Below are 24,082 nucleotides of genomic sequence, written 5' to 3'. Positions count from 1 at the left end.
CTTCTGTGCCGCCTGTAGTAAGTTCCCCTGTGGGGAAGCGCTTCTTTCTTTTGCCCTGTTACTTGTCTATACACTGTACCAGGTTGCTTGTTCCTCCTCCTCCACATCTCTGGCTTGGGGCTCCTACTGTTAGCATGTGTACTTACCATAGCTAATAAAGGGTTGTTCTCCCCAGGTCGCTAAGGAGGCTCAGAAAAAGATCAAAAAACAGCCCAAATGCGTGTCCTGCCTCAAACGGCTACCGGACGACTACCGCAAAAAGCTTTGCAAGGATTGCATATCTAATGTGATCGCCGAGGAACAGCCTTCATTCCTTAATGATTTAAGGTCCATGATCCATGAGGAAGTTAAAACCTCCTTATCCCAGATGCCTTTACCTAAGGATGCACCCCCTTCAAAAAGACGTAGGGGCCCATCCCCTTCCCTATCCGATCCGGAGATTATAGAGGAAGAGGCCTCGTCGTCCAGAGCACGGGAAGACGAGGCGGTCTCCTCTGATCTTGATACTTCAGAATCAGATCAAAGATTCTGCTTCTCCTTGGACGAGATGCCAGACCTGCTAAGGGCGGTCCGGGCCACTATGGGGGTCGAAGAAACCCCTAGAGCACACTCAGTCCAGGATGAGATGTTTGGGAGACTCAGGGTTAAAAAAACCCGGGTGTTCCCAATCAATGAGAACATACGGGATATGGTGCTGGACGAGTGGTCCAACCCAGAAAAGAGGTTGGGGGTGTCCAGGTCCTTTAAAAACCGGCTGTTGTTCGACACTGACGAAGTTAAAATCTTCAGTGAAACACCGAAAGTCGACATTCAGGTCGCAAAGGTCAATAAAAAGACTGCCTTGCCCTTTGAAGACACCTCTCAGCTGCGTGATCCCATGGACAGGAAGGCAGATAGCCTCTTAAAAAAATCATGGGAAGCAGCGATGCTTATTTTAAAAACAAACATCGCAGCTACCTCAGTTGCAAGATCCATGAAACTGTGGCTAGAGGAACTGGAATCTTGTATCAGAGATAATACTCCCAGGGATGAGATCTTGAGATCCCTCCCCCTATTAAAATCCGCCACAGCATTTATGGCTGACGCCTCGGCTGAATCGGTCAGATTCGCTGCAAAGGACGCGGGGCTCTCCAATGCGGCCCGTCGCGCCCTGTGGATGAAAAGCTGGTCGGGCGACAACACATCAAAGATGAAGCTTTGCTCCATCCCGTTCTCAGGGGAATACGTCTTTGGCCCTGTCCTAGACCGTATCCTGGAGAAAGCGGCTGACAAGAAAAAGGGGTTCCCAGAAGAGAGACCCTATAAAAGGAAATATCCCTTTCGGGCCCCCGCTAGCCAGAACAGACCCTTTAAGGATAAAGGGAAGTCAGGACGCTGGAGTTACCCCAAAGGGGGCAGGGGTAGGAATAACCCCTCCTCCTCCCAGAATAAGCCCTCGGATAAGCAATGACGTCAGAGTGGGGGGGAGATTGAAGAATTTTCTGACTCCCTGGGAGTCCATTACCCCGAACCCTTGGGTCCGGGACATCATAAGATCTGGGTACCGGATCGAACTCTCCATCTCCCCCAAACCGCTTCATTGTCACCAACCCACATTCCCCCAAAGTACGCGGAAAGATTCTGCAAGGAATTCAAAGCCTTCTGGCAACGGACGTAATAGTACAAGTCCCGCCAACACAGCAAAGACAAGGGTTCTATTCAAACCTGTTTTTGGTAGAGAAAAAAGAAGGCTCATTCCGTACAATCATAAATTTGAAAGCCCTGAACAAATTTGTCATCTATCGAAAGTTCAGGATGGAATCCCTGAAGTCCCTGATTCCGTTGATAAAGAGGAATGCCCTGATGTGCTCAGTAGACCTTCAGGACGCATACTATCACGTCCCAATTCATCCAGAGTCACAAAGGTTCTTGAGGTTCGCCATCCAGGACCACAAGAGGGTAACCCGTCACTACCAGTTTACGGCCCTTCCCTTTGGGATATCATCTGCACCCAGAGTGTTTACAAAGCTGGTAGTCGAGATGATGGCCTTCTTGAGACACAAAGGACTGGTGATTATACCGTACCTGGACGATTTCCTCCTAATCGGGAATTCAGAGAACGAACTCGGAACAGACCTACAAACCTTTCTGTCTCTCATTCAGGATCTGGGTTGGTTGGTGAACTTGAAAAAATCAAACCTGGTGCCCTCCAGCACTATCCAGTTCTTGGGTGTCATCCTGGATTCCCGAACACAACATACCTTCCTTCCGCCAGACAAGGTCAGAAACCTTCAATTAAAGGTTCGACGATTCCAGCACAGGAGGTCCTGTCCTATAAGAGAAGCTATGAGCCTCCTGGGTCTTCTCTCGTCCTGCATCACGTCCGTCCCATGGAGCCAGTCCCACTTCAGATCCCTCCAGTTGTGGATCCTCAGAGCTTGGAACAGACAGCAGTCCTCCTTGGATCAGAAGGTCCTGATCCCTCTGGCAGTAAAGACCTCCCTAGATTGGTGGAAAAACACAAGCAATCTGTCCTTGGGGGTCGCTTGGGAGAAAATCCCCTACATTCAGGTGCTTACAGACGCAAGCGAGAAAGGATGGGGAGCGAAAGTGGGAGATCGTTGGTTCCAAGGTTCCTGGACCCCAACTATCCGCTCTCAGTCCTCCAATTTCAGAGAACTAGAAGCAGTCTGGAAAGCCCTGAAAACCGCAGAGATACTTCTGAGGGGTCAACACGTAAAGATTCTTTCAGACAACACGACGACGGTGGCGTACCTCTCTCACCAGGGAGGCACGAGATCGGAGAAACTGATGTCTATTACAAGGAAGATTTTCAACTGGGCAGAATCCCACGTGAATTCCATCTCCGCAATCCACTTAAAAGGGATACTGAACGTGGAAGCAGACTATCTCAGTCGCCAGTTGATAGATCAGACAGAATGGTCCTTGAATCCAGAAGTGTTCCAGCTACTGGCAGAAAGATGGGGCATTCCACAGGTGGATCTGTTCGCATCCAAAAGGAACGCAAAGGTACCAACGTTCTGTTCGTTAAACCCACGGGACAATCCCTGGGCGTTGGATGCGCTCACAATTCGTTGGGACTGGGATCTCAGTTATGCATTCCCACCATTGCCTCTACTTCCCAGGATAATCCAGAAACTCTACCTAGAAGATACGACACTAATCCTAATAGCTCCCTATTGGCCGAAAAGGAGCTGGTTCCCTGCTCTAAGGAATCTATCAGTAGAGGACCCATGGCCTCTTCCTGCCAGGGGGGACCTGCTTCACCAAGGCCCAATACTACACCCAAACTCAAGCTTCCTCAAGTTGTCAGCTTGGATCCTGAGGTCCAGAAGTTGAAGTCACAGGGGCTTTCGGACCAAGTGATAGCTACCCTTAAAGCGAGTAGGAAGAAAGTTACCTTCTCAATTTATCTAAAAATTTGGAAGAGATTCTGTACATGGATGGGGAACCCTGCCCCAAACTTAGAGCCGCCCAATTTCCTGAAGATCTTGGACTTCCTCCAGCAGGGACTTGAACTAGGTCTCAGACCCTCTACCCTAAAGGTACAGGTCTCGGCACTAGCCTGCTTCTTTGATCGAGATATAGCCAGCCATCGCTGGATCAGGAGATTCATGAAAGCTGCCTCCCGTCTACGCCCCTCTCTAAAATCTAGGATCCCCAACTGGGACCTTAACGTGGTACTCACTGGCTTAACTCTCGCTCCATTTGAACCCCTGTTTGATTGTTCCATCAAACATCTGTCGTTTAAAACTGCTTTCTTGGTGGCCATCACGTCCGCAAGAAGGATAGGCGAGATCCAAGCATTATCGATACAGGAACCCTATCTCCGTATCACCGATGATAGGATTATTCTTAAATTAGATCCAGGTTTTTTGCCTAAGGTAGTATCGGATTTCCACCGTAACCAGGAGATAGTCTTACCCTCCTTTTGCAATAATCCCTCTAATGATAGGGAATCTAACTTCCACTCTCTAGACGCAAGACGCTCTGTCTTACGGTATCTCGAAGTGTCAAAAGGTTTCCGTAGATCCAATAACCTGTTTGTCCTCTTCTCGGGGAAGAATAAGGGTCTAAAAGCCTCCAGGTCCTCTCTAGCACGGTGGATAAAAGATTCCATTTCCATTTCCTATGAGTCCAAAGACCTGTCTTGCCCCTCAAATTTAAGAGCTCACTCTACCCGGGCTATGTCCTCCTCCCAGGCCGAGCGGGCTGGAGCTTCCCTTGAAGATATTTGTAAAGCCGCTACGTGGTCTAACATCCACACCTTTACAAAACACTATAGGTTAGACCTATCTAGCTCCGACTTGTCTTTTGGACGAAAAGTCCTTCAGGCGGTCGCCCCCCCCCCCAAGCTATAATTTTTTATATCTCCTTGTAGCCGTCGTGGTGATGAAGTGGAAAGCCGGAATTAGACTTACCGGTAATTCAATTTCCACGAGATCACCACGACGGCACATATATTCCCTACCCTTCCTTTTGAGTTACCTGGGAGGTTATGAAGGAATACCCTCTTGGTTTATTATGTTTTGTTCTCACCACTTATTTCTGTCTCTGTAATTTTGGACACACTGGTGCTGGTGGTGGGAGGGGGGGATTTAAACCCTCTCTCTGTTCCTGCCCCTACAGAGGTCAGGGGTCAATCTTTCCTTGTAGCCGTCGTGGTGATCTCGTGGAAATTGAATTACCGGTAAGTCTAATTCCGGCTTTTTGAGCTGTTCTTGACTGCGGAGCTCTTGGACATAGTCGTGGCAGAACAAATCGGTATGCCACTCCATTTATAGCCGCCAACCCGGGAAGCTATTATGCCCAGCCTTTCCGGTGGAAACCCGTCCAAGTTTCTGAATTAAAAAAATTTCTGGGCCTTCTCCTCAACATGGGTCTAACCAAAAAGCATGAATTGCGGCCATATTGGTCCACGAACCCAATTCATCACATGCCCATGTTCTCTGCTGCCATGTCCAGGGCACGATTTGAGACCATCCTGCACTTTAGCGACAACACCACCTCCCGTCCCAGAGGCCACCCAGCTTTTGACCGGCTCCACAAAATTCGGCCCCTCATAGACCACTTCAACAAGAAATTTGCAGATTTGTATACCCCTGATCAAAACATCTGCGTAGACTAGTCCCTTATTCATTTTACCGGGCGCCTTGGCTTCAAACAATACATCCCAAGCAAGCACGCCCGGTATGGGGTCAAATTGTATAAGCTCTGTGTGAAAGGGCCACAGGTTATACCCACAAATTTCGGATCTATGAGGGTAAAGATCAGACCCTGGAGCCGGTCGGTTGCCCTGACTACCTGGGGAGCAGTGGGAAGACAGTCTGGGACTTGGTGTCACCCTTATTCGGCAAGGGGTACCATCTTTATGTGGATACTTTCTACACAAGTGTGCCTAGAACAGATTGGCTGCTGTGGCACCGCGCGACCTAGTCGCCGGTGCTTCCCCCAACGGCTCGTTACCACCCGTTTTGCAAGGGGGAGACGGCTCCCTTGTGTAACGGAGAACTGCTCGCGGTGAAATGGAGAGACAAGCGTGACGTTTACATGCTCTCCTCCATTCACGCAGAAACAACAATACAAATAGAACGAGCTACCAGTGTCATTGAAAAGCCTCTCTGTGTCCACGACTATAATTCGCTCATGGGAGGGGTGGACTTCAATGACCAGATGTTGGCTCCTTATTTAGTTTCCTGACGCACCAGATGCTGGTATAAGAAGGTGTCTGTATATTTGATTCAATTGGCTGTATATAATAGTTTTGTTCTCTACAGTAAGGCTGGGAGAACAGGATCTTTCCTCAAATTTCAGGAAGAGATTGAGAACCTCCTGTATCCAGGAGGTTTCATGGCCCCAACCACCAGTGTAGTGAGCAGTCTACACGAGCGACATTTCCCCAATGTCGTTGCTGGTACCTCAACCCAACCGTCACTCCGAAAAAGATGTGTCTGTAGCAGGAGTGGAATAAGGCGTGACACCTGCTATTTCTGTCCTGACCACCCTGCCCTATGCTTAGGGGAGTGTTTCTGGAAGTACCACACACAGGTACACTATTAGCATAGGGATTGCATCTCACAGGACAGGCACACAGGGCTATTAGGGCCCATTCACACAGAGCTGCTGCAAACCTCTCCTTTCACCTGGGACAAAGTGCATAATGTACTTCGCCACATCTCTGGGATATTTTGCACTTTGCACATTGTCCCATGGGGAAAAAGAGCTTTGTTTTTTTTTTGTTTTTTTTCTTTTACCTTTTATAGGACAATCACCGGTAAGCAAAAAAGTTAAATAAAGTTTATATGTTCCGTTCAAATGTTATTATAAAGTTAATAAATCTATTGCGTTGCGGCCTGGTTTTTTTCTTTTGGTTTTTTTACCTAGAATTTAATTTTTTGTCACAAGTTAGCGGAAATTGATTTTCTTTTTGGTTTTTTTTCCTCACAAAGTCTCCCTTTCCGCTAACTTGGGACAAAAATATCAATCTTTCATGGACTCAATATGCCCCTCAGCGAATACCTTGGGGTGTCTTCTTTCCAAAATGGGGTCATTTGTGGGGTGTTTGTACTGCCCTGCCATTTGAGGGTCTCCGCAATCATTACATGTATGGCCAGCATTAGGAGTTTCTGCTATTCTCCTTATATTGAGCATACGGGTAATGAGATTCTTTTTTTCCCGTTCAGCCTCTGGGCTGAAATAAAAAATGAATGGCGCAGATTTCTTCATTCACATCGATCAATGTGGATGGAAAAAAACTTTTTTTTTTTTTTTCTTACAAAGTCTCACTAACTTGTGACAAAAAATAAAAAAACTTTCATGAACTCACTATGCCCATCACGAAATACCTTGGGGTGTCTTCTTTCCAAAATGGGGTCACTTGTGGGGTAGTTATACTGCCTTGGCATTTTAGGGGCCCTAATGTGTGAGAAGTAGTTTGAAATCAAAATGTGTTTAAAAAAAAAAAAATGCCCTGTGAAATCCTAAAGGTGCTCTTTGGAATGTGGGCCCCTTTGCCCACTGAGGCTGCAAAAAAGTGTCTGGGCATTGTAGAACCTCAGGAAACATGACAGGTGGTCAGAAAGTCAGAGCTGCTTCAAAAAGCGGAAATTCACATTTTTGTACCATAGTTTGTAAACGCTATAACTTTTTACCCAAACTTTTTTTTTTATCAAAGACATGTAGAACAATAGATTTAGAGAAAAATTTATATATAGATGTCTTATTTTTGGGAAAAATTTTACAACTGAAAGTGAAAAATGTAATTTCTTTTGCAAAATTTTTGGTAAATTTCGATTAATAACAAAAACAGTAAAAATGTCAGCAGCAATGAAATACCACCAAATGAAAGCTCCATTAGTGAGAAGAAAAGGAGGTAAAATTCATTTGGGTGGTAAGTTGCATGACCGAGCAATAAACGGTGAAAGTAGTGTGGTGCCGAACTGTAAAAGTGGTCTGGTCATTAAGGGTGTTTAAGCTAGGGGGGCTGAGGTGGTTAATAAGTAAAGTAAGGTCTATAGGCTTGGAAGGTATAGTTTGTAATTGGCTTGAAAACTGGCTGAAGGACCGTGTCCAGAGAGTTGTGGTAAATGATTCCTATTCAGAATGGTCCCAGGTTATAAGTGGTATAACCCAAGGTTCAGTGCTGAATCCACTTAAGTTTATTAATGATAATGAGGACGGGATTAATAGCACCATATCTATTTTTGCAGATGACACTTTGTTTTATAAAGCGAAAAATATGGTTTTGAATCAGGTCTTTTTTTATTTTGAAAATGTACTTGTCATACAATATCAGACAGTGCCAATCAATGTACCTTTGAGATAAGTACAGGAACTTCCATATCACATTATGATACCATCAGGAAATCACAAATAAATGACAATACAACTGATATAATCTCCCCCCCTCCCCCACCCCCTAGTCCAGTGCCGGTTAACTAAAGCGAAAAATATGGTAATATAATTGCAGCATTTTTGGGTCGGCCAATTGGCGATTGCGATATGGTGATTAATTGCGATTGCTTTGGCGATTTATATTGTGCAGGCCTAATGTCCACAAACTACAAGCTGACTTGAACACTGAGTGATTGGGCATCAACTTGGCAAATGAGGTTCAATGTGGACAAATGTAAAGTTATGCATCTTGGTATTAATAATCTCTGTGCTTCATATGTCCTATGTGATGTTGCACTGGGAGAGTCACTTATAGAGAAGGATTTGGGTGTCCTTGTAAATGGCAGACTGACATTGTATGATGTATTAATCAGCTGCTTCTAAGGCCACCAGGATACTGTTGTGCATTAAACAAGGCAGTCCAGTTCTGGGCACCAGTACATAGAAAGGATGCTCTGCAGCTGGAAAAAGTACAGAGGAGAGCGACTAAACTGATAAGGGGCATGGAGGGTCTTAGTTATGAAGAAAGATTTAAAATAATTGAGTTTTAGTCTTGAGAAGAGACGTCTAAGGGGGGGACATGATTAACCTGTACAATTATATAAATGGGACATACCAAAAATACAGAGACAAACAGTTCCATGTAAAATTTCTCCTCCAGTCGGAGGCAGTGCCCCCTTCTCTTTGGAGGGCAAAGTTCAGTCTCCGGAAGCGTCAAAGCTTTACTGTAAGAACTGTGAATCTGTGGGATAGACACCTCCGGACGTGGTCACAGCAGGAACAGTGGACAGTTTTAAAAAGGGTTTAGATGAATTCTTAAAAGTAAAATATTAATGCTTATGAAAACTTGTAGAAATCTGAGTCTCCTTTCTTTCTGGGATTCGTGTCCCCACCTATCCCTTGGTTAAACTTGATGGACTCATGTCTATTTTCAACCGTATTAACTATGAAAATAGCCTTTGATCGGGCGGGTGTCTGACTCCTGGCATTACAGCTCAGCCCCATTCTTTTGAATGGGTCTGAACTGTACCTAGGCTGCTTGACTGATGTACCGTGACGTCGCTGGTCTAGAGCGCTGTGGCCTCTGGAGAGCTGCAGACCTCCTCCCTGGTCCCTCCTATATAATATACGAGCATCGCTACAACATGCTCTTTGCACCTAAATATATGTTAATTATGTTCTCATGTGTTAATTGCGCAGCTGTATGTTGCATACTTAAAATTTGCATATTAGGCCGTTGCATGATGAATACCTAGATGGATATCTATCTATTAGTGGAATACCACCATATTGCTTTATAAAGACTGTAGAAAGTCGAAACGTCGCAATTGTCTTGGTGCATAAGGCTACTTTCACACCTGCGTTTAGGTGCGGATCCGTCTGGTATCTGCACAGACGGATCCGCACCTATAATGCAAAGCTTAGATCTGTTCAGAACGGATCCGTTTGCATTACCATGAACTGATTTTTTTGTTCATGATAATGCAAACGGATCCGTTTTGACTTTACATTGAAAGTCAATGGGGGACGGATCAGTTTGAAAATTGAGCCATATTGTGTCAACTTCAAACGGATCCGTCCCCATTGACTTACATTGTAAGTCTGAGCGGATTCGTTTGCCTCCGCACGGCCAGGTGGACACCCGAACGCTGCAAGCAGCGTTCGGGTGTCCGCCTGCTGAGCGGAGCGGAGGACAGCCGGTGCCAGACTGATGCATTCTGAGCGGATCCGCATCCACTCAGAATGCATTAGGGCTGGACGGATCCGTTCGGGGCCGCTTGTGAGAGCCTTCAAACAGAACTCGCAAGCGGAGCCCCGAATGCTAGTGGGAAAGTAGCCTTACCTGAACACTTACTATAGGAAGACACAAAGTGCCGCGGTATTGTGTTTCTGCAGAGCGGTCATACAGAATACATCACATTCTTACCTCTGTAACCAAAAAGAAGCTGTACTGAGAACATGTTCACTTGTCTATTATTAATGTTCTTCCTTTTCCTCCTAGGGAGACAGAAGGAGTACCGAGCACGGCCATCAGGGAAATCTCACTCCTCAAGGAACTGAACCATCCCAACATAGTCAAGTGAGTGACTCTTTAACGTCCTGTGAATTTTAGTGGCATTTTTGTATGTTTTATAGATTTCACACCCTTATTCGTACATGTCACCTGTCATTAGGCTTCTGGACGTCATTCACACAGAGAACAAGCTTTATCTGGTCTTTGAGTTTCTTAACCAAGATCTGAAGAAATTTATGGACGGCTCCAATATTACAGGGATCCCACTGGCTCTTGTAAAAGTGAGTTCATGTATCGCCAAACCGTGTTCGATCTGACGTTTAGTGTGGCTGACAAGTAGCTCTTTAAGCACTGTTTGGATTTGTTGTAAGATGTCTTATATTTCTTAGCACAAACTCCAATGAGGGGAAAAGCGACCTAAAAGACAACTACTTTTGGGCCTTAACACCAAAAAACAACAACCTCCTACAAATCCTCATTCTGTGAAAGTTTCCTCTACTAGGATGTTTTAGTGGTCTCTCGTCATTCCAGCTCGTCCAGGGATTGTCCTCTGGCTTTCCGAGACTCCTGAATGTCTAAACCAGGGGTCAGCCAACCTGCGGCACTCCAGCTGTTGTGAAACTACAACTTCCAGCATGCACACCTGTAGAACTGAATAAGCATGCTGGGAGTTGTAGTTTCACAATAGCTGGCGTGTTAAAGTTTGCTGTCGCCTGGTCTGAACCGTCTTTGTAGTGATGCATAGCACGCTGCTGTGTCGCTGCATTACTAGGCATATTACTGCTCTAGGAATACCAGGGAATGCTTAGTGTTGGGGTAACATAGAAATAATAAACCTAGTATTCACGTACAGCAATGTGGGTATAAAGGTGGGCACACACATTAGATGACAGCCCAAGCTGCTGTTTCCAGTGGGAGCAGCTGACCTTGTAATGTGTACGGTGGTGGTCATGGCAGATGTCGTGGGGAGGCTCGGGCATGTTGGATTTCCCTTGCTCTCCAGATGGATCAGCTGCTGCCAGTGGTGTTTGGAAGCTGCTTATTTCCCTCTTTGCTGCGACCAGGTGCATGCTTGGTCGGACATGCACCTGTATGGGGGGAGTTTTTGTATTTTTTATTTTTATTTTCTAAAGTAAACTAAATGTGTTCCTCCTACATTTTCAGAGTTATATGTTCCAGCTTCTGCAAGGTTTGGCATTCTGCCACTCGCATCGCGTCTTGCATCGTGACCTAAAGCCGCAAAACTTACTTATTAACTCTGATGGCGCTATCAAGCTTGCAGACTTTGGGCTGGCTCGAGCGTTTGGTGTGCCAGTCAGAACTTATACACATGAGGTGAGAAGAGTTCATCTTTGTTCTTTAGAGGCCCTGTCTCCTCTCCTGACATGTCTGTTTTTTTACAAACCTGAAATAAAAATTCTGGATCATATTTTCATATAACTCTGTTGCATCATTCCTTTATTATGCCTACTAGAAGTTTTGAATTGCCAGACTTCTGCAGTCAAGGTCCATCCAATCTAGGTTTGGACCGTGTATTGAAGTTTCGATACTTTGATACCCGGTTTGATACAATACCAGGTTTGGCATTTTTGCGCAGCGCACTCCATGATCTAATAAGCGGACGCACAGTGGAGACGGAGGGAGACTTACAATGAAATAAGTGGCCCAATGGGGGAGTATCAGGAAGGGAAGTAGGAGGGCAGGGGATAGAGAAACTCGCTGCAGTCTTGTGGTGCTGGACGCTGATAAGTTAAAGGATGTTTGATGTCATCGTCATGTGACCAATAGCATCCACTTGGTCCTTATCAGCCTTCAGGAAGATCTTGCTGCAGGAGGATTCCTGCAGTTTTTACAGGTTTCTGCCTTATGCATGTATTAATGTAGGGAATAGCGATCACGCTGAAACGGTCAATTAAACCAACAGTGATCGCAGCATGTGTAAGGTAAGGCAGAGGGGTGCGGGTACCTCTGCCTTCCCATCAGATCCCCTGCAGAGAAATTAGGGGGTTCGATCAGTTACTATGACAGCCTGGGGCCTGCTGAGGCATCCCAGGGCTGCTGAAATATATATATCCGGTATGTCTGAACTATTAAAATATTTAAAAAATGTTCGTGTGGTGAAAGCCATAACAGGAAAAAAACAATAAAAACACTCAATGCGCCATTTTTAGTCACCTTATGCCCCTCCCCTAAAAAGCTGAACAACAATGATTACAAAGTTGTATGTACCCCAAAAATGGTACCAATAAAAAAAACTTTTGCCCCGCAAAAAACAGGCCCTCGTACAGCTCTGTAGACCGAAAATAAAAAGTCAGAAAATGGCGATGCAAAGAAAAAAAAATATTTTTTTTCCAAAGGTTTCTAATAAAATAAAAACTATACTAAGTTTGGTATTGCTGTAATTGTATTGAGTCAGCAACATGAGGTTAATGTGTGGGTGTATTCTGTGAAGGTTTTTATTTTTATTTTTTGGTATCGAAATCGAATAAAAATTTTGATATTGTGACAACTCTAATCCAATCGGTGCAACCTCAACTGGTAACACACAGATGGCCCTTATTGCATACTGCTAGTAATTAATTTCCAAGCCTAGCAGGAATAAAACCAGACTGGCACACCATGGAGTCATGCAAATAGACGCTCTGGAATTATTACTACATGGGGAATGCAAGTAGTTACTAAAACTTGTCGGGGGAGGTGACAAGTCCTCTTTAACTCATGAATAGCTGTAGGTCGTACGTTGTAGCCTATGTTATGTGTTACATTTTTTTTCTAGGTGGTCACACTTTGGTACAGAGCTCCAGAAATTCTCCTTGGCTGTAAGTACTACTCCACGGCCGTGGATATTTGGAGCCTCGGCTGCATCTTTGCAGAAATGGTAAGTTAATATTGACAAACTGGAAATTAATTCATGCTGTTCACATTTCAGATTTGCGGTCTGTTCATTGACATTCTCTGAAAGCCTTCCTATATGGTTCTACCCGCATAGTAGTTGTATTTTACCTAAATAAGGAAAAATGATGACAGTGGAGACAATAATGCACATCTCAAAGTTTTTCTTGTGAAAAATTGCATTGCGCTGCATATTTTCTTCCACAATTTGGTAAATATAGTGACGGACAAAAATGAGTGGGGGGGGTGGGGTACATGGGTACTGGAGGATTCTGGCCCATGGAATAGACTTTGTGATGCTGCCGTGGATCCATTCTGTTCAATAACAGATTTCTAACAATATTCTACTAGGAAAAGCCATCATACAGCCCATAACAAAATGGAACTAGTGAATTGCAGATCACTGGAGTGGAATGCCTTGTCCTATGCAGGCCCTCTATACGGGAAATACATCGGCTGGGTTTTAGTAAACGGTGTTTACACAGATTCTTTTATGTATGTTTGAACAAAACAAAAACGTCTAGAATCTGGACAGTTTGTTTTTTCCTTTTTAAAGTGGTTGCCTTTGATTATTGTGAGTAGGGCTGAAACGATTACTCAAATAAATCGCAGTGGGGGGAGCTGATGTCATTTGGCGGAGGAGCTGATTGGAGGGGGGAGCAACTGATGACATGAGGGAACTTGTGACATTGGGGGGAGGCTGAAGGCACGGGGGGGGGGGGGGGGCGCGCAGGGTGTTGAGGACTGATGTCAGGGGTTATGATGAGTTTTTATAAAGGAAAACAGTATTCATTTTTTGTGGAATCAATAAAGGAATTCTTAGATGACCCGAACCTTGTGTTTTCAAGTTCAGTGTATAGGTTCGCTCAACACTACTAACGAGCATTTGTAGTAATTCTTGTTACCAATCATCTGGCAGTCTAATACTTTGTCTGATGAACAAGCAAATGCTCGTTCATGGGGCAACCCAAATCTTTTGAGAAGTTTGCAAGTGGCAGATCTTGGTGTCTAATCACAATCTGCTTCTGGCATACAATGAATCGGTATAGGTAAGAGGGATGGTATAATGATCGCTCTTCCCTATACTGAGGAGGAGATCGCTGCATGTAATGGTAGCAGTCTCCTCCACTAGTGAGCAGACTGTTGCTGGGAAGGAACGCTTTGTTACCAACAATTGCCTGTTAAATCGGGCTGTGTAATACAGCATTAAGACCCCTGCTGATATGATATTGATGGCCTATCGTAAAGGATATTGGCACACATACTTGTATAGATTAGGGTTGTTGCGGGTATCGAAATTTCGATACCCAATCGATACTTTTGTCCTGGTGTCGATACGATACCCGGATTTCCATATGTTTTTTTTTTAATACTGGGCTGCGCAGTCTAGTATCACAGAACATGAGCGCGCTGCTGTCGGCACGTTCATGTTCTCTCAGCAGCACAGGGGAGAAGGAAGCAGTCTCTCCCTCCCACCCCCTGTGCCGCTGCCACCAATGAGGGGAGAGGGGTGGAGGAGGGGCAGGCGCACTGCGCCACCAATGATGGGACTTTTCCTGGGTCCAGACTTTAAGTATTAGGCTACACAGAGCAGCGCCCAGAAATGTCCCTGCACTTACTATTATTCCTGGTCGCTGCTACGTCCGCCCGCTGTGCCCCATTACCATCTCCTGCTCCATATGCTAATTACTATCGGAGCAATGGGGAGGAGACATCAGTTTTTCTAGTGGGTGTTCTTCTCGCTGCGCTGCGACTGGACAGCACTATTGCCAGTGGAGAAGGAACGCCCACTAGAGAAGCCGATGTCTCCTCCCCATTGCTCCATAGTAATTAGCATATGTAGCAGGAGGCAGTAATGGGGCACAGCGGGCGAACAGAGCGGCTCCCAGGAATAATAGTAAGTAGTCTGTGTAGCCTGCTACTTAGTCCGGACCCATATAAGGTCGTCTTTAACACATAATACAGGAGGCAGGTGCCGGCAGCAGAATCGCATAGCCGGCACCCTGTCTCTGACGGGGAGCTGCGATCAGTGGCAGAAGTTAACCCCTCAGGTGGGGCACCTGAGGGGTTAACTGCCACTGATCTGCTGCCAGTACCTGCCTCCTGTATTAAGGGTTAATTATCATTGGTGCAGTGCACCCTCCGCCACCCAGTTAAAATCATTTGGTGGCAGTGGCCACAGGGTCCCCTCCTCTTCATTGGTGGTAGCTTCTGATCAGAGCCCCAGCTGTGTAATCCTGGGGCTCTGATCAATTACCATGACAGCCAGGACACTACTGAAGCCCTGGCTGCCATAGTGGGCTCACTGCTGCTGTGAGCACAGGGCAGCAGGGAGTGTGTGAGATCCTATTCACTCTGATAGAGATCTATTAGGGGCCAGAACCTGGGATCTTCTAATCCCTTGTCCTGTTCACCCTAAGGGGGGGAAGTAGTTATTTAAATTAAAAAGTAAAAAAAAAAAGTCACCCCCTTTCCCAATTTCACATATAAAATATATAAACATATTACATATCGCCACATCAGAAAAGTTCAAACTATTAAAATATATATATAAAAAAAAAATCTATGCGGTGAACGCCGGAACAGAAAAAATTAATAAATAAAAACTGTGCGGTTTGGCTTTTTTTGGGTTTATTATTTTTTTTTTGCGTGGTATTGAGTATCGCAATACTTTTTTTATGGTATCAAAATCGAATAAAAAATTTGGTATCGCAACAACTCTAGTATAGATGAACCTATCCTTTATACCACACAGGTTTTTTCCATAGAAGTCCTGGAAGCATTATCATAGAAATCGCCGTAAAACTACATGAGTTTTAACACATGGGCTTTATCATGGACTTTTACCTTGTACTTTTACTGTACCGCTACTAGTCAGTGTGGCACGGCACATTGCTGCATCTGTGCCAATGTAACTTCAGCAATGCATGTGAACGGGTTTATCATGCACAAGGTTGGGAGCTATTAACCTAAGGGCAAATTATACAATTTAAAAATCAGTTTTGATGATTAAAACAGAGTGCAGTCATCTGAGAGACTTTGTGGAGAAAGAGCTTTTGTGTGTGACTTAAATGTGGCTGTTGCACTATAGTCATGACCCTCTGCTTCCTCTCCCTAAGGGTAGGGATCACATTAAGAGTTGTGAATAACCTTTCATAGTAGGCTCTGCTGATGAAAGAATGTTCCTGGAGGCGCCGTGCTCTGATGTAACATTCCCTGAACTTGGGAATATATTGAAGTAGCATGTGACTGGCGCCTTGATTTACTAGACTGTGTTGGTGACACCAGCAGTCTGCAGTAATAACCAGTTTGGTTCTTTGTTTCTCATGCACGTGTCAGATCTGTCTTCACAGGGGCTGTATGGCGGCACACATACTAGGTAGCTGTAGGGATTCGATGCACTTTGTACTGTAGGGAAGATACCTTGGTAATTTACATGGCAACCTCTGGCACTCCAGCTGTTGTAAAACTACAACTCCCAGCTTTCTCACTTGCTTTATTCATGCAGACGCATGTCTTTTATTCCTCCTGGAAATGTGAATAGATAACTAGGTTTTACCATTCCCATTGTTCTATTAAAACGGAACCTGTCATCAATTTTATGCTGCCCTTACTTACTAATGGCAGAATAAAGTAGAGACTGGGCCTGGAAAAGAGTCCCGGCCACCTGAGAAGAGTCCTGGTTATTCATAAGTACCTGCTCTCCTGCCCCCCTGCTGATGACTGACAGGCTGCTACCTAGTTTTCTCCCTCTCTCTCTAGTAGAGAACTGCCAATCATCAGCAGATGGGTGAGAAAACAGGAGATTAGGAATAACCAGGTTCCTTTCTTGAGGCTCTGTGTTTTGAGCCGAAACGTCGCCTCACTGTGGCCCAATAAACTACCACTTTTTTCTACTGGATGTGCTGTCTGTTTTTGTCTACTTATATATATATATATATATATATATATATATATATATATATATATATATATATACATATATACATACATACATACATACATACATACATACATACATACATACATACATACATACATACATACATACATACATACATACATACATTAATTTGACAACCACTTGTTCCACCCATCCATTATTATTATTTTTGGGTTTAATCCTAGATAACGCGAAGGGCCCTGTTCCCGGGAGACTCAGAGATTGATCAACTGTTCCGTATTTTCCGAACCCTGGGAACGCCTGATGAGAATACGTGGCCAGGAGTTACTTCCATGCCAGACTACAAGTCCACGTTCCCAAAGTGGGCTCGGCAAGACTTTAGCAAGGTGGTACCACCGCTGGATGAAGACGGTAGAGATCTTTTGGCTGTAAGTGTCTAAAGTGTGTCAATACTAAAGTTGTGTACAGCAGGTATCAATGTGAGGTGTCAGATCTCGGTCTAAGGCCCCTTTGAACTTCTCCGTGGAGGAGACTGTTATTGAGAAGGAAACGTTCCTGCCCGACAATCACCTGTGCATCAGTGAATGAGACAGTTGTATTTACATGTAGCGATCCCCTCCTCAGTATGTGGAGGAGCAGTCGCTAATGCCATTGCGCATCTCTATACAGAATCATTGTGTTTAGGCAGCACAATCTGCTGCCCACAAATTATAATTTAGATGGCTGCACCCACGCTCTATTGCCTCAAGAAAATTACATTTGTTGGGTAATCGGCGACACCTTGAAATAGATTATCGCTAACGAGCTTTCATACAAATACTTGTTATACTCTGCCTGAATATTGAGCAGTGTAAAGAGGTCTTAACACTAGGTTTGTGGGAGAACTGCTGGGCATGCTTGGAGGTGATAAAAAGCTGTTGTGGTGAGTTGGGTTATTTACATGAAGAGCACATGTCCTAAAAAGCAAAGCATTTTTTTTTATTGTAAAAAATATATATATATATAAATTTTATTTTTTATTTATTTTTTTCCATGTGCTCGATCCTAGTAAGACAACAGACCTACTTTTAGTTTCTCAGCCACAGCAACAATAGTCACATGCCATAGAAGTACAATCATGCATGAAGTTGCAATTGAGAGTTAAAACTGCCAGCACAGATCTCATGATGGGCACATGTGACTCAAATTGGGAAGAAAACTTGTGCATGGTACCATGCGTCACGGTGGATGAATTGGTGCTTAGGCTAATGGAAACAGACCTGACTCTTTTACAAACTATGTGCAGTTAATTATTTTGGCTGCAATATTACTTGATGCCATTGCTGCTCATTTTGGTATTTGCATCTTCAGCCTCCCCTGCTTCAAAATGTTAAAGTGAGACTTGCAAATTGTCCCTTTGAGCTTCTGAATACAGTATTGTCTATGGTGTATGCTGTCTTTTTCTGCTCTCATTATCAACATCATCTTATTTCCAGCAAATGCTCCAGTATGATTCTAACAAAAGGATCTCTGCAAAGGCTGCCCTAACTCACGCCTTCTTCCGTGAAGTCAGCAGGCCACTTCCACATCTCAACTAGCCTGGTTCTGAGAAGATTGTCTATCGAATGAGTAATGGCGCAGCAGAGCAATGTAAAATAGGACTCCGAGAGTTAAAATACATATATCGTGCTTACTATTTATTATCATGGCATTTACTGTGCCATCCAGACAAAACCGTTTTTTTTTTAAAATGGCCCTTTTACAGATGTTTGGTTTGATTTAAATCCTGTTTATAGATCAAATTTGTTTGAGGTTTTTAAGTTTATAAATTTGGATGTTCATGTATTAGTGTGATGTTCTTAATGAGGTCAATGGAGCTTAAAGCTGCCCTGTACAAAGTCTGCTTGGGGAAACAAGGTCTCTATTCTGCGCATTGGGTTTCTTGCACTGAGGATGACCTGGGCCAAATGTTTGGGATTCTTCTCGTGGAGTATCAGAAGAAACCTTTTCTTCCAAATGAACCCGCTCGGTGTTTTTACATCTATATTTGTGGATGTCTGAGCCGGGACCTAGCAATGATCAGCATCACTTTCTAATTAACCCGTTTTGTGCAGCAAGGACACTCCACCAGTTGCAGCCTAAAGTTTATGCAGAACTTTCTTTCCCACGTTCAGTGCACAGATTTTAAGATTGTGCCAACCTCAAGTCTGCACCTTGTCTATGGATGAAACCATTTTTATGTATTACTTTTTAATGTAGAATGTTTGTTTGTTTGTTTTTAGTATGTATTTTCCTGTTAAATTAGTTAATTAAAATATTTTATTTAACCCTTTGTCTTAATTTCTTCTCTCATACGGCTTCCCTGTGTCATTTTACAGACGGTTTGGCAGAAGCTTAGCAGTCCCTATATATCATGACAAATCTAGACTGATCTATGTGCTCCATAGATTGTGTATGTAAATCCCCATCACAGGTTGAAGAATGATCATTACTGCATATGTAGTTTACTTTTACACAAAACACCTGACTTTTATTAGAAAACTGTTTTTCAGTATTAGATTACAGCCATTTAAATTATATGCAGGTAATGCATGGAAAGTCCAGGTGTGCCACAGTAGCTTCTAAACCTTTTGTCTGTTAAAGGGGTATTCTGGCTATATCAAGTATATCATCGCATTTGTTGGAGAACATAAAAAAAAATAAACTGTTTTCCATGTCACCACTATGATGGGATAGATATGGAGATTGACCCCTGACTTCTGTAGGGGCAGGAACAGAGAGATGTTAAACTGCTTCCTCCTACCACCATTTCTCAAGTGTTTCCTGTCCCTACAGCTGCCAGGGCAGAGAGTCCTCTCTGAGCAGTCGGAGAGGGGAAGTGGAAACCCAGAAATGTTCAAATTAATAACGGAAAATGGGGCGTTCCATCTGTGGATCTATTTGCCTCAAGGAAAAATGCAAAGGTCCAGAGGTTCTGCTCCAAAAATCCAAGGGACACCTTGGGCGATAAAAGCTTTTTTTCAGACTTGGGACTGGGATCTAGCCTATGCGTTCCCACCAATTCCACTAATCCCAAAAATACAGAAAATTCTTCAGGAGAAAGTAACTGATACTAGTGACACCATTCTGGCCCAAGAGAAGTTGGTTTTCCCTGCTAAAAAAGATTTAATTGAGGGATCCTTGGATACTACCCAACAGAAGAGATACTTTCTCAGAGTCCCGTCGTTCACCCAAATCCAGAATCCGATAAAGTAATATCAACCCTTAGATGTAGCAGGAAAAAGATTCTGTACCTGGTCAGGAGAAATATCTCCAAATCATAAACCAAAAATTGAGAAGACTTTATTCCAAAAGGTTTAGACTTGTGTCTTAGGCCATCTACACTGAAATTTCAGGTATCTGCCCTCAGTGTGTTTTTCAACACTGATCTAGCAAACCACATGTGGCTTAAAATTAATCGGAGCTGCTTCAAGACTAAGACCCTCCTTGAAGATATGTACTCCTTCATGGGACCTAAACATTGTCCTTAACGGTCTCAAAGTCCATATAAAGCTTTTAATAGACCACTAAAATGTGTTTCCTATAAGACAGCCTTTTTAATCGCAATTACGACCGCAAGAAGTCTAGGGGATATTACGGTCCTTTCGATTATAGAACCATACCTCATCACTTCTGAAGATAGAATAGATCTAGATAGAAAAAGATAGTAACTGATTTCCATCGAGTCCAAGAGATTGTTCTCCCTACATTCTGCCATAACCCAAAAAACGCGAAGGATCTGATTTTACCATACCTTTTTAGATGTCAGAAGAACTGTTTTAAGATATTCTAGAAGTAACATAAGACTTTATCATCCTGTCTAATCTTTTGGTCCAGTTTGGGGTTAAAAAACTAAGGAAAGAGAGTATGGATAAAGAATACCATTGAAAACTCATGTCTGGAGAAAATTAAAGCTCACTCTTCCTATGCAGAAAGAGCAGGAGCCTCATTAGAACAGATTTGCAAAGCTGCAACCTGGTCAAATCTTCATACCTTCATAAAGCACTATAGACTAAATCTGGCAAACTTCAGACTTGTCTTTTGGTCGTAAATAGTGATGGACAAACATCGGCTGGGACGATTCGCGAAAGCGCCTTTGCGATCAAATGTTCGTGAACCGCGCGTTCACATTATGCCCATTGACTTTAATAGCAGGTGAACCTGAACAACCTTCAGGTCATATTTGCAGCCACCAAATACAAACTAGGAGTGCACAAATGGTCCCACAACATGGACAGTGACATACCAGAGGGGGGGTCATTGGCAAAAATTCCCACAAAAAATATGTATTTTAATCAGGGGCCATTTTTATGTGTCTTAAAGGGAAACTCAAAAATGTGCCCTTCTGGAGCCTAGAAACTTTTTTTATTTCATATCTGTTTGATGTATACAAATTTGCAGCACTCCATGTTTTTGTATCCTGCAGTCCATTAAAAAAAATGCTTTAATGTAATATTTTTTTTTTTTTCCTACCATGGAACTGTATGGTGAACATACGGCATCAGTCTGAGGTATCTGTTAATGCATACATTTTTGGTATGCATTAAATGGATGGCAAAAATTAGGATGTGAACCCAGCCCTAGTGTCAGAATAAGCACCAGTACACAGCGGAGCAGCGTGGCGGAGAGGGGAGGCTGCCATGTACTGACAGAGCGCTACCTGGTCCTGGTGGTCAGGGGTGAGGACTGTACAGGGAATGACTGACTAGGGGCACTGGACAGGATCTGGTAAAAGGGCACAATGCAGGGTATAAGGGGGCACAGTCACATGACCCTGTGAAATTAGAAGGTCCTTGTGGTTAATGCGGTTCATACACCACCATAATGAGAGGCAGAGGAGTGAGACAGGGGTGTGACTGTGCCTAGAGATAAAAAAATATATAATTAACTGTCGGCCAGTACAGGCCCCAAAAATAAGGCATTCACGTCACACAAGGCCTTTTATGCCGCTGTATATACATAAGGCAAGGACTATTCTTTGTTCTGGGTGGTGGTGGATATGTGTGGGCTGGCATGAGGTAATTCAATTACATGTGGTCATCGCAGGTGTTAAATTCCTCTAAGATCCATGCCTCATTCATTTTTAAAAATGTGAGGTAGTCCACACTGTTGTGAGCTAGGCGAGTGCGCTTATCGGTCATGATTCCAACCCCCCCCCCCCCCCCCCCCCGCTGCGCTGAACATCCTTTTAGTCAGGACACTCGGGGGGCAAGCCAAAAGTTCCATGGCAAATTGTGCCAGCTCTGGCCACAGGTCAAGCCTGCACACCCAGTAGTCAAGGGGTTCCTCGCTTCTCAGAGCATCCACATCGCCCGTTAACTCGATGTAGTTGGACACCTGTCGGTCTAGGCATTCCCTGAGGCTGGATCCAGAGGGCGGCTGTCAATGGGTTGGCTGCAAGAATGATCTCATATCCGACGTGACCAACACATCTTCAAACCGCCCTCTTTTTGTAGGCTCGGTAGGATTGGTACCCGCACCTGTTTCGCTCCTTACAAGCCTCATTTGCATATATATGTGTGTGTGTGTGTATATATGTATATATATGTGTGTGTGTGTGTATATATATATATATATACCGTATTTATCGGCGTATAACACGCACTTTTTCCCCCTGAAAATAGGGGGCAAATGATGTATGCGTGTTATACGCCGATTAGGGCTGAAACGTGTCCTCCGGAGGCCAGAGAGGCAGGACTGAGCCGGCCGGCACAGCGGAGGAAGGAGGAGGGAGTCCCTCCCTCCCCACTGTGCCCGGCTGCCGCTGAAGACCAACGAGGACAGAGGAGGAGGGGAGGGACTGTGGCCACTGCGCCACCAATGAATGTGCCGGCCATATCCCACAGTTCCGATCGGAGTCCCAGCAGTGTAATGCTGGGGCTCCGATCGCTTACCATGGCAGCCAGGAGTCACGCTACTGAAGTCCTGGCTGCCATGGTATGTTAGTGAGCAGAGAGCAGCGCATTATACTCACGTGCGCTGTGGCCGCCGGTCGCTCCTTCTTCTGTCTGTGCGGCGGATTGCTAATGCTTACAGCATTAGCAATGCGCCGCACAGACCTATGAGAAGGAGCGACCGGCGGCCACAGCGCACGTGAGTATAATGCGCTGCTCTCTGCTCACTAACATACCATGGCAGCCAGGACTTCAGTAGCGTGACTCCTGGCTGCCAGGGTAATCGATCGGAGCCCCAGCATTACACTGCTGGGGCTCCGATAGGAACTGACACTGCCACCAATGATGGGGGGGAGGAGGGGGACCCTGTGGCCACTGCCACCAATGATTAATACTGGGGAGGGAGGGGGGGGGGGGGTTTGCGTTACCAGAGGGGGCAGATCAGAGGCTTTATTTGATATTAAAAAATTTTTCCTGAAATTTCCCTCTAAAATGAAGGTGCGTGTTATACGCCGATAAATACGGTATATATATATAAAAATTTTCTGACTAAAAGCATTCAGAGCGAAATATGAAATGCAGGACACGCAAGCGTTTTTGTGCTACTGACATTTTTGTTAATGTTTTTGGGCCTTTCTTTTTTATTGTAGCATGCTTTTGGCATTTTTGGGGTGTTTTGACATCTCATTCCCTAATGGGGAAAAAAAACACCATAAAAAAAAAAAGAGGTTCACAGTTAGGCCTTGTACACATGACCGTACTGCGGTCTTCCATCCACAGAATCACAGAATATGGATAAGGGCTCACTCATTGTTTTGTGGTCCGTTTTTCACGGATCCATTCTGTATCTGAGTTTTGTTTTTTTTCTCTCTGATTGAAGTCCTCTTCCGTTCCATTATTCCACAAAACATATCCGTATGCGATCTGTTTTTTGTTTGGATCTGCAACAGTAACTTATTAATCACCAAACACATGAGCAATATGGGCTGGGCATAGCATTTCTACAGTATGGATTCGCAAAATACGGATGTGTTCCGTATTTTTTGCGGACCCATTGACTTGAATGGGGCCTTGGACCGTGATTTGCGGACAATCATAGGACATGCGCTACTTTTTTGCAGAATGGAAATACGGAAACGGAATGCACACAAAGTACCTTCCGTTGTTTTTGAGGACCCATTGAAGTGAATGGTTCTGCATGTGGTCCACAAAAAAAAGAACGATAGCGGAAATAAAATACGTTTGTGTGCATGAGCCCTAACTAAGAAATGTCTATTCTGGTCTGCAATACAGACAAAAATAGTACATTTCCTGTAACTTGTGGAGCAGAAATACGGATGCGGACACAGAAACCAATGGGTCCGTGTGCTATCCGCAAAAAGGAGGATTAGATTAAAAATACAGAGGCCTTATTAAAAAAAAAAAGCTAGAAAAGTGAGTGGTTTCTGTGGCATTTTTATCAGTGAG

At 44.2% G+C, this 24,082-nt stretch overlaps 1 protein-coding gene across 1 annotated transcript in view; it reads left to right on the top strand.

Annotated features, from left to right (window-relative positions):
* CDK2 (cyclin dependent kinase 2) overlaps nt 1–18,998 on the top strand; it is a 38,025-nt gene extending 19,027 nt beyond the window's left edge. Inside the window, exons 2-7 of the mRNA XM_044287385.1 lie at nt 9,896–9,973; nt 10,068–10,188; nt 11,072–11,242; nt 12,684–12,785; nt 16,928–17,131; nt 18,179–18,998. Coding sequence (XP_044143320.1) covers nt 9,896–9,973; nt 10,068–10,188; nt 11,072–11,242; nt 12,684–12,785; nt 16,928–17,131; nt 18,179–18,280 — 778 coding nt within the window. The 3' untranslated portion in view covers nt 18,281–18,998. The remainder of the gene's footprint in view (nt 1–9,895; nt 9,974–10,067; nt 10,189–11,071; nt 11,243–12,683; nt 12,786–16,927; nt 17,132–18,178) is intronic.
* The last annotated feature ends 5,084 nt before the right edge of the window (nt 18,999–24,082 follow it).

The sequence above is a fragment of the Bufo gargarizans genome, chromosome 3 (assembly GCF_014858855.1).
Source record: "Bufo gargarizans isolate SCDJY-AF-19 chromosome 3, ASM1485885v1, whole genome shotgun sequence".
Lineage (NCBI taxonomy): Eukaryota > Metazoa > Chordata > Amphibia > Anura > Bufonidae > Bufo > Bufo gargarizans.
This window is presented reverse-complemented; position numbering and strand designations above follow the sequence as displayed.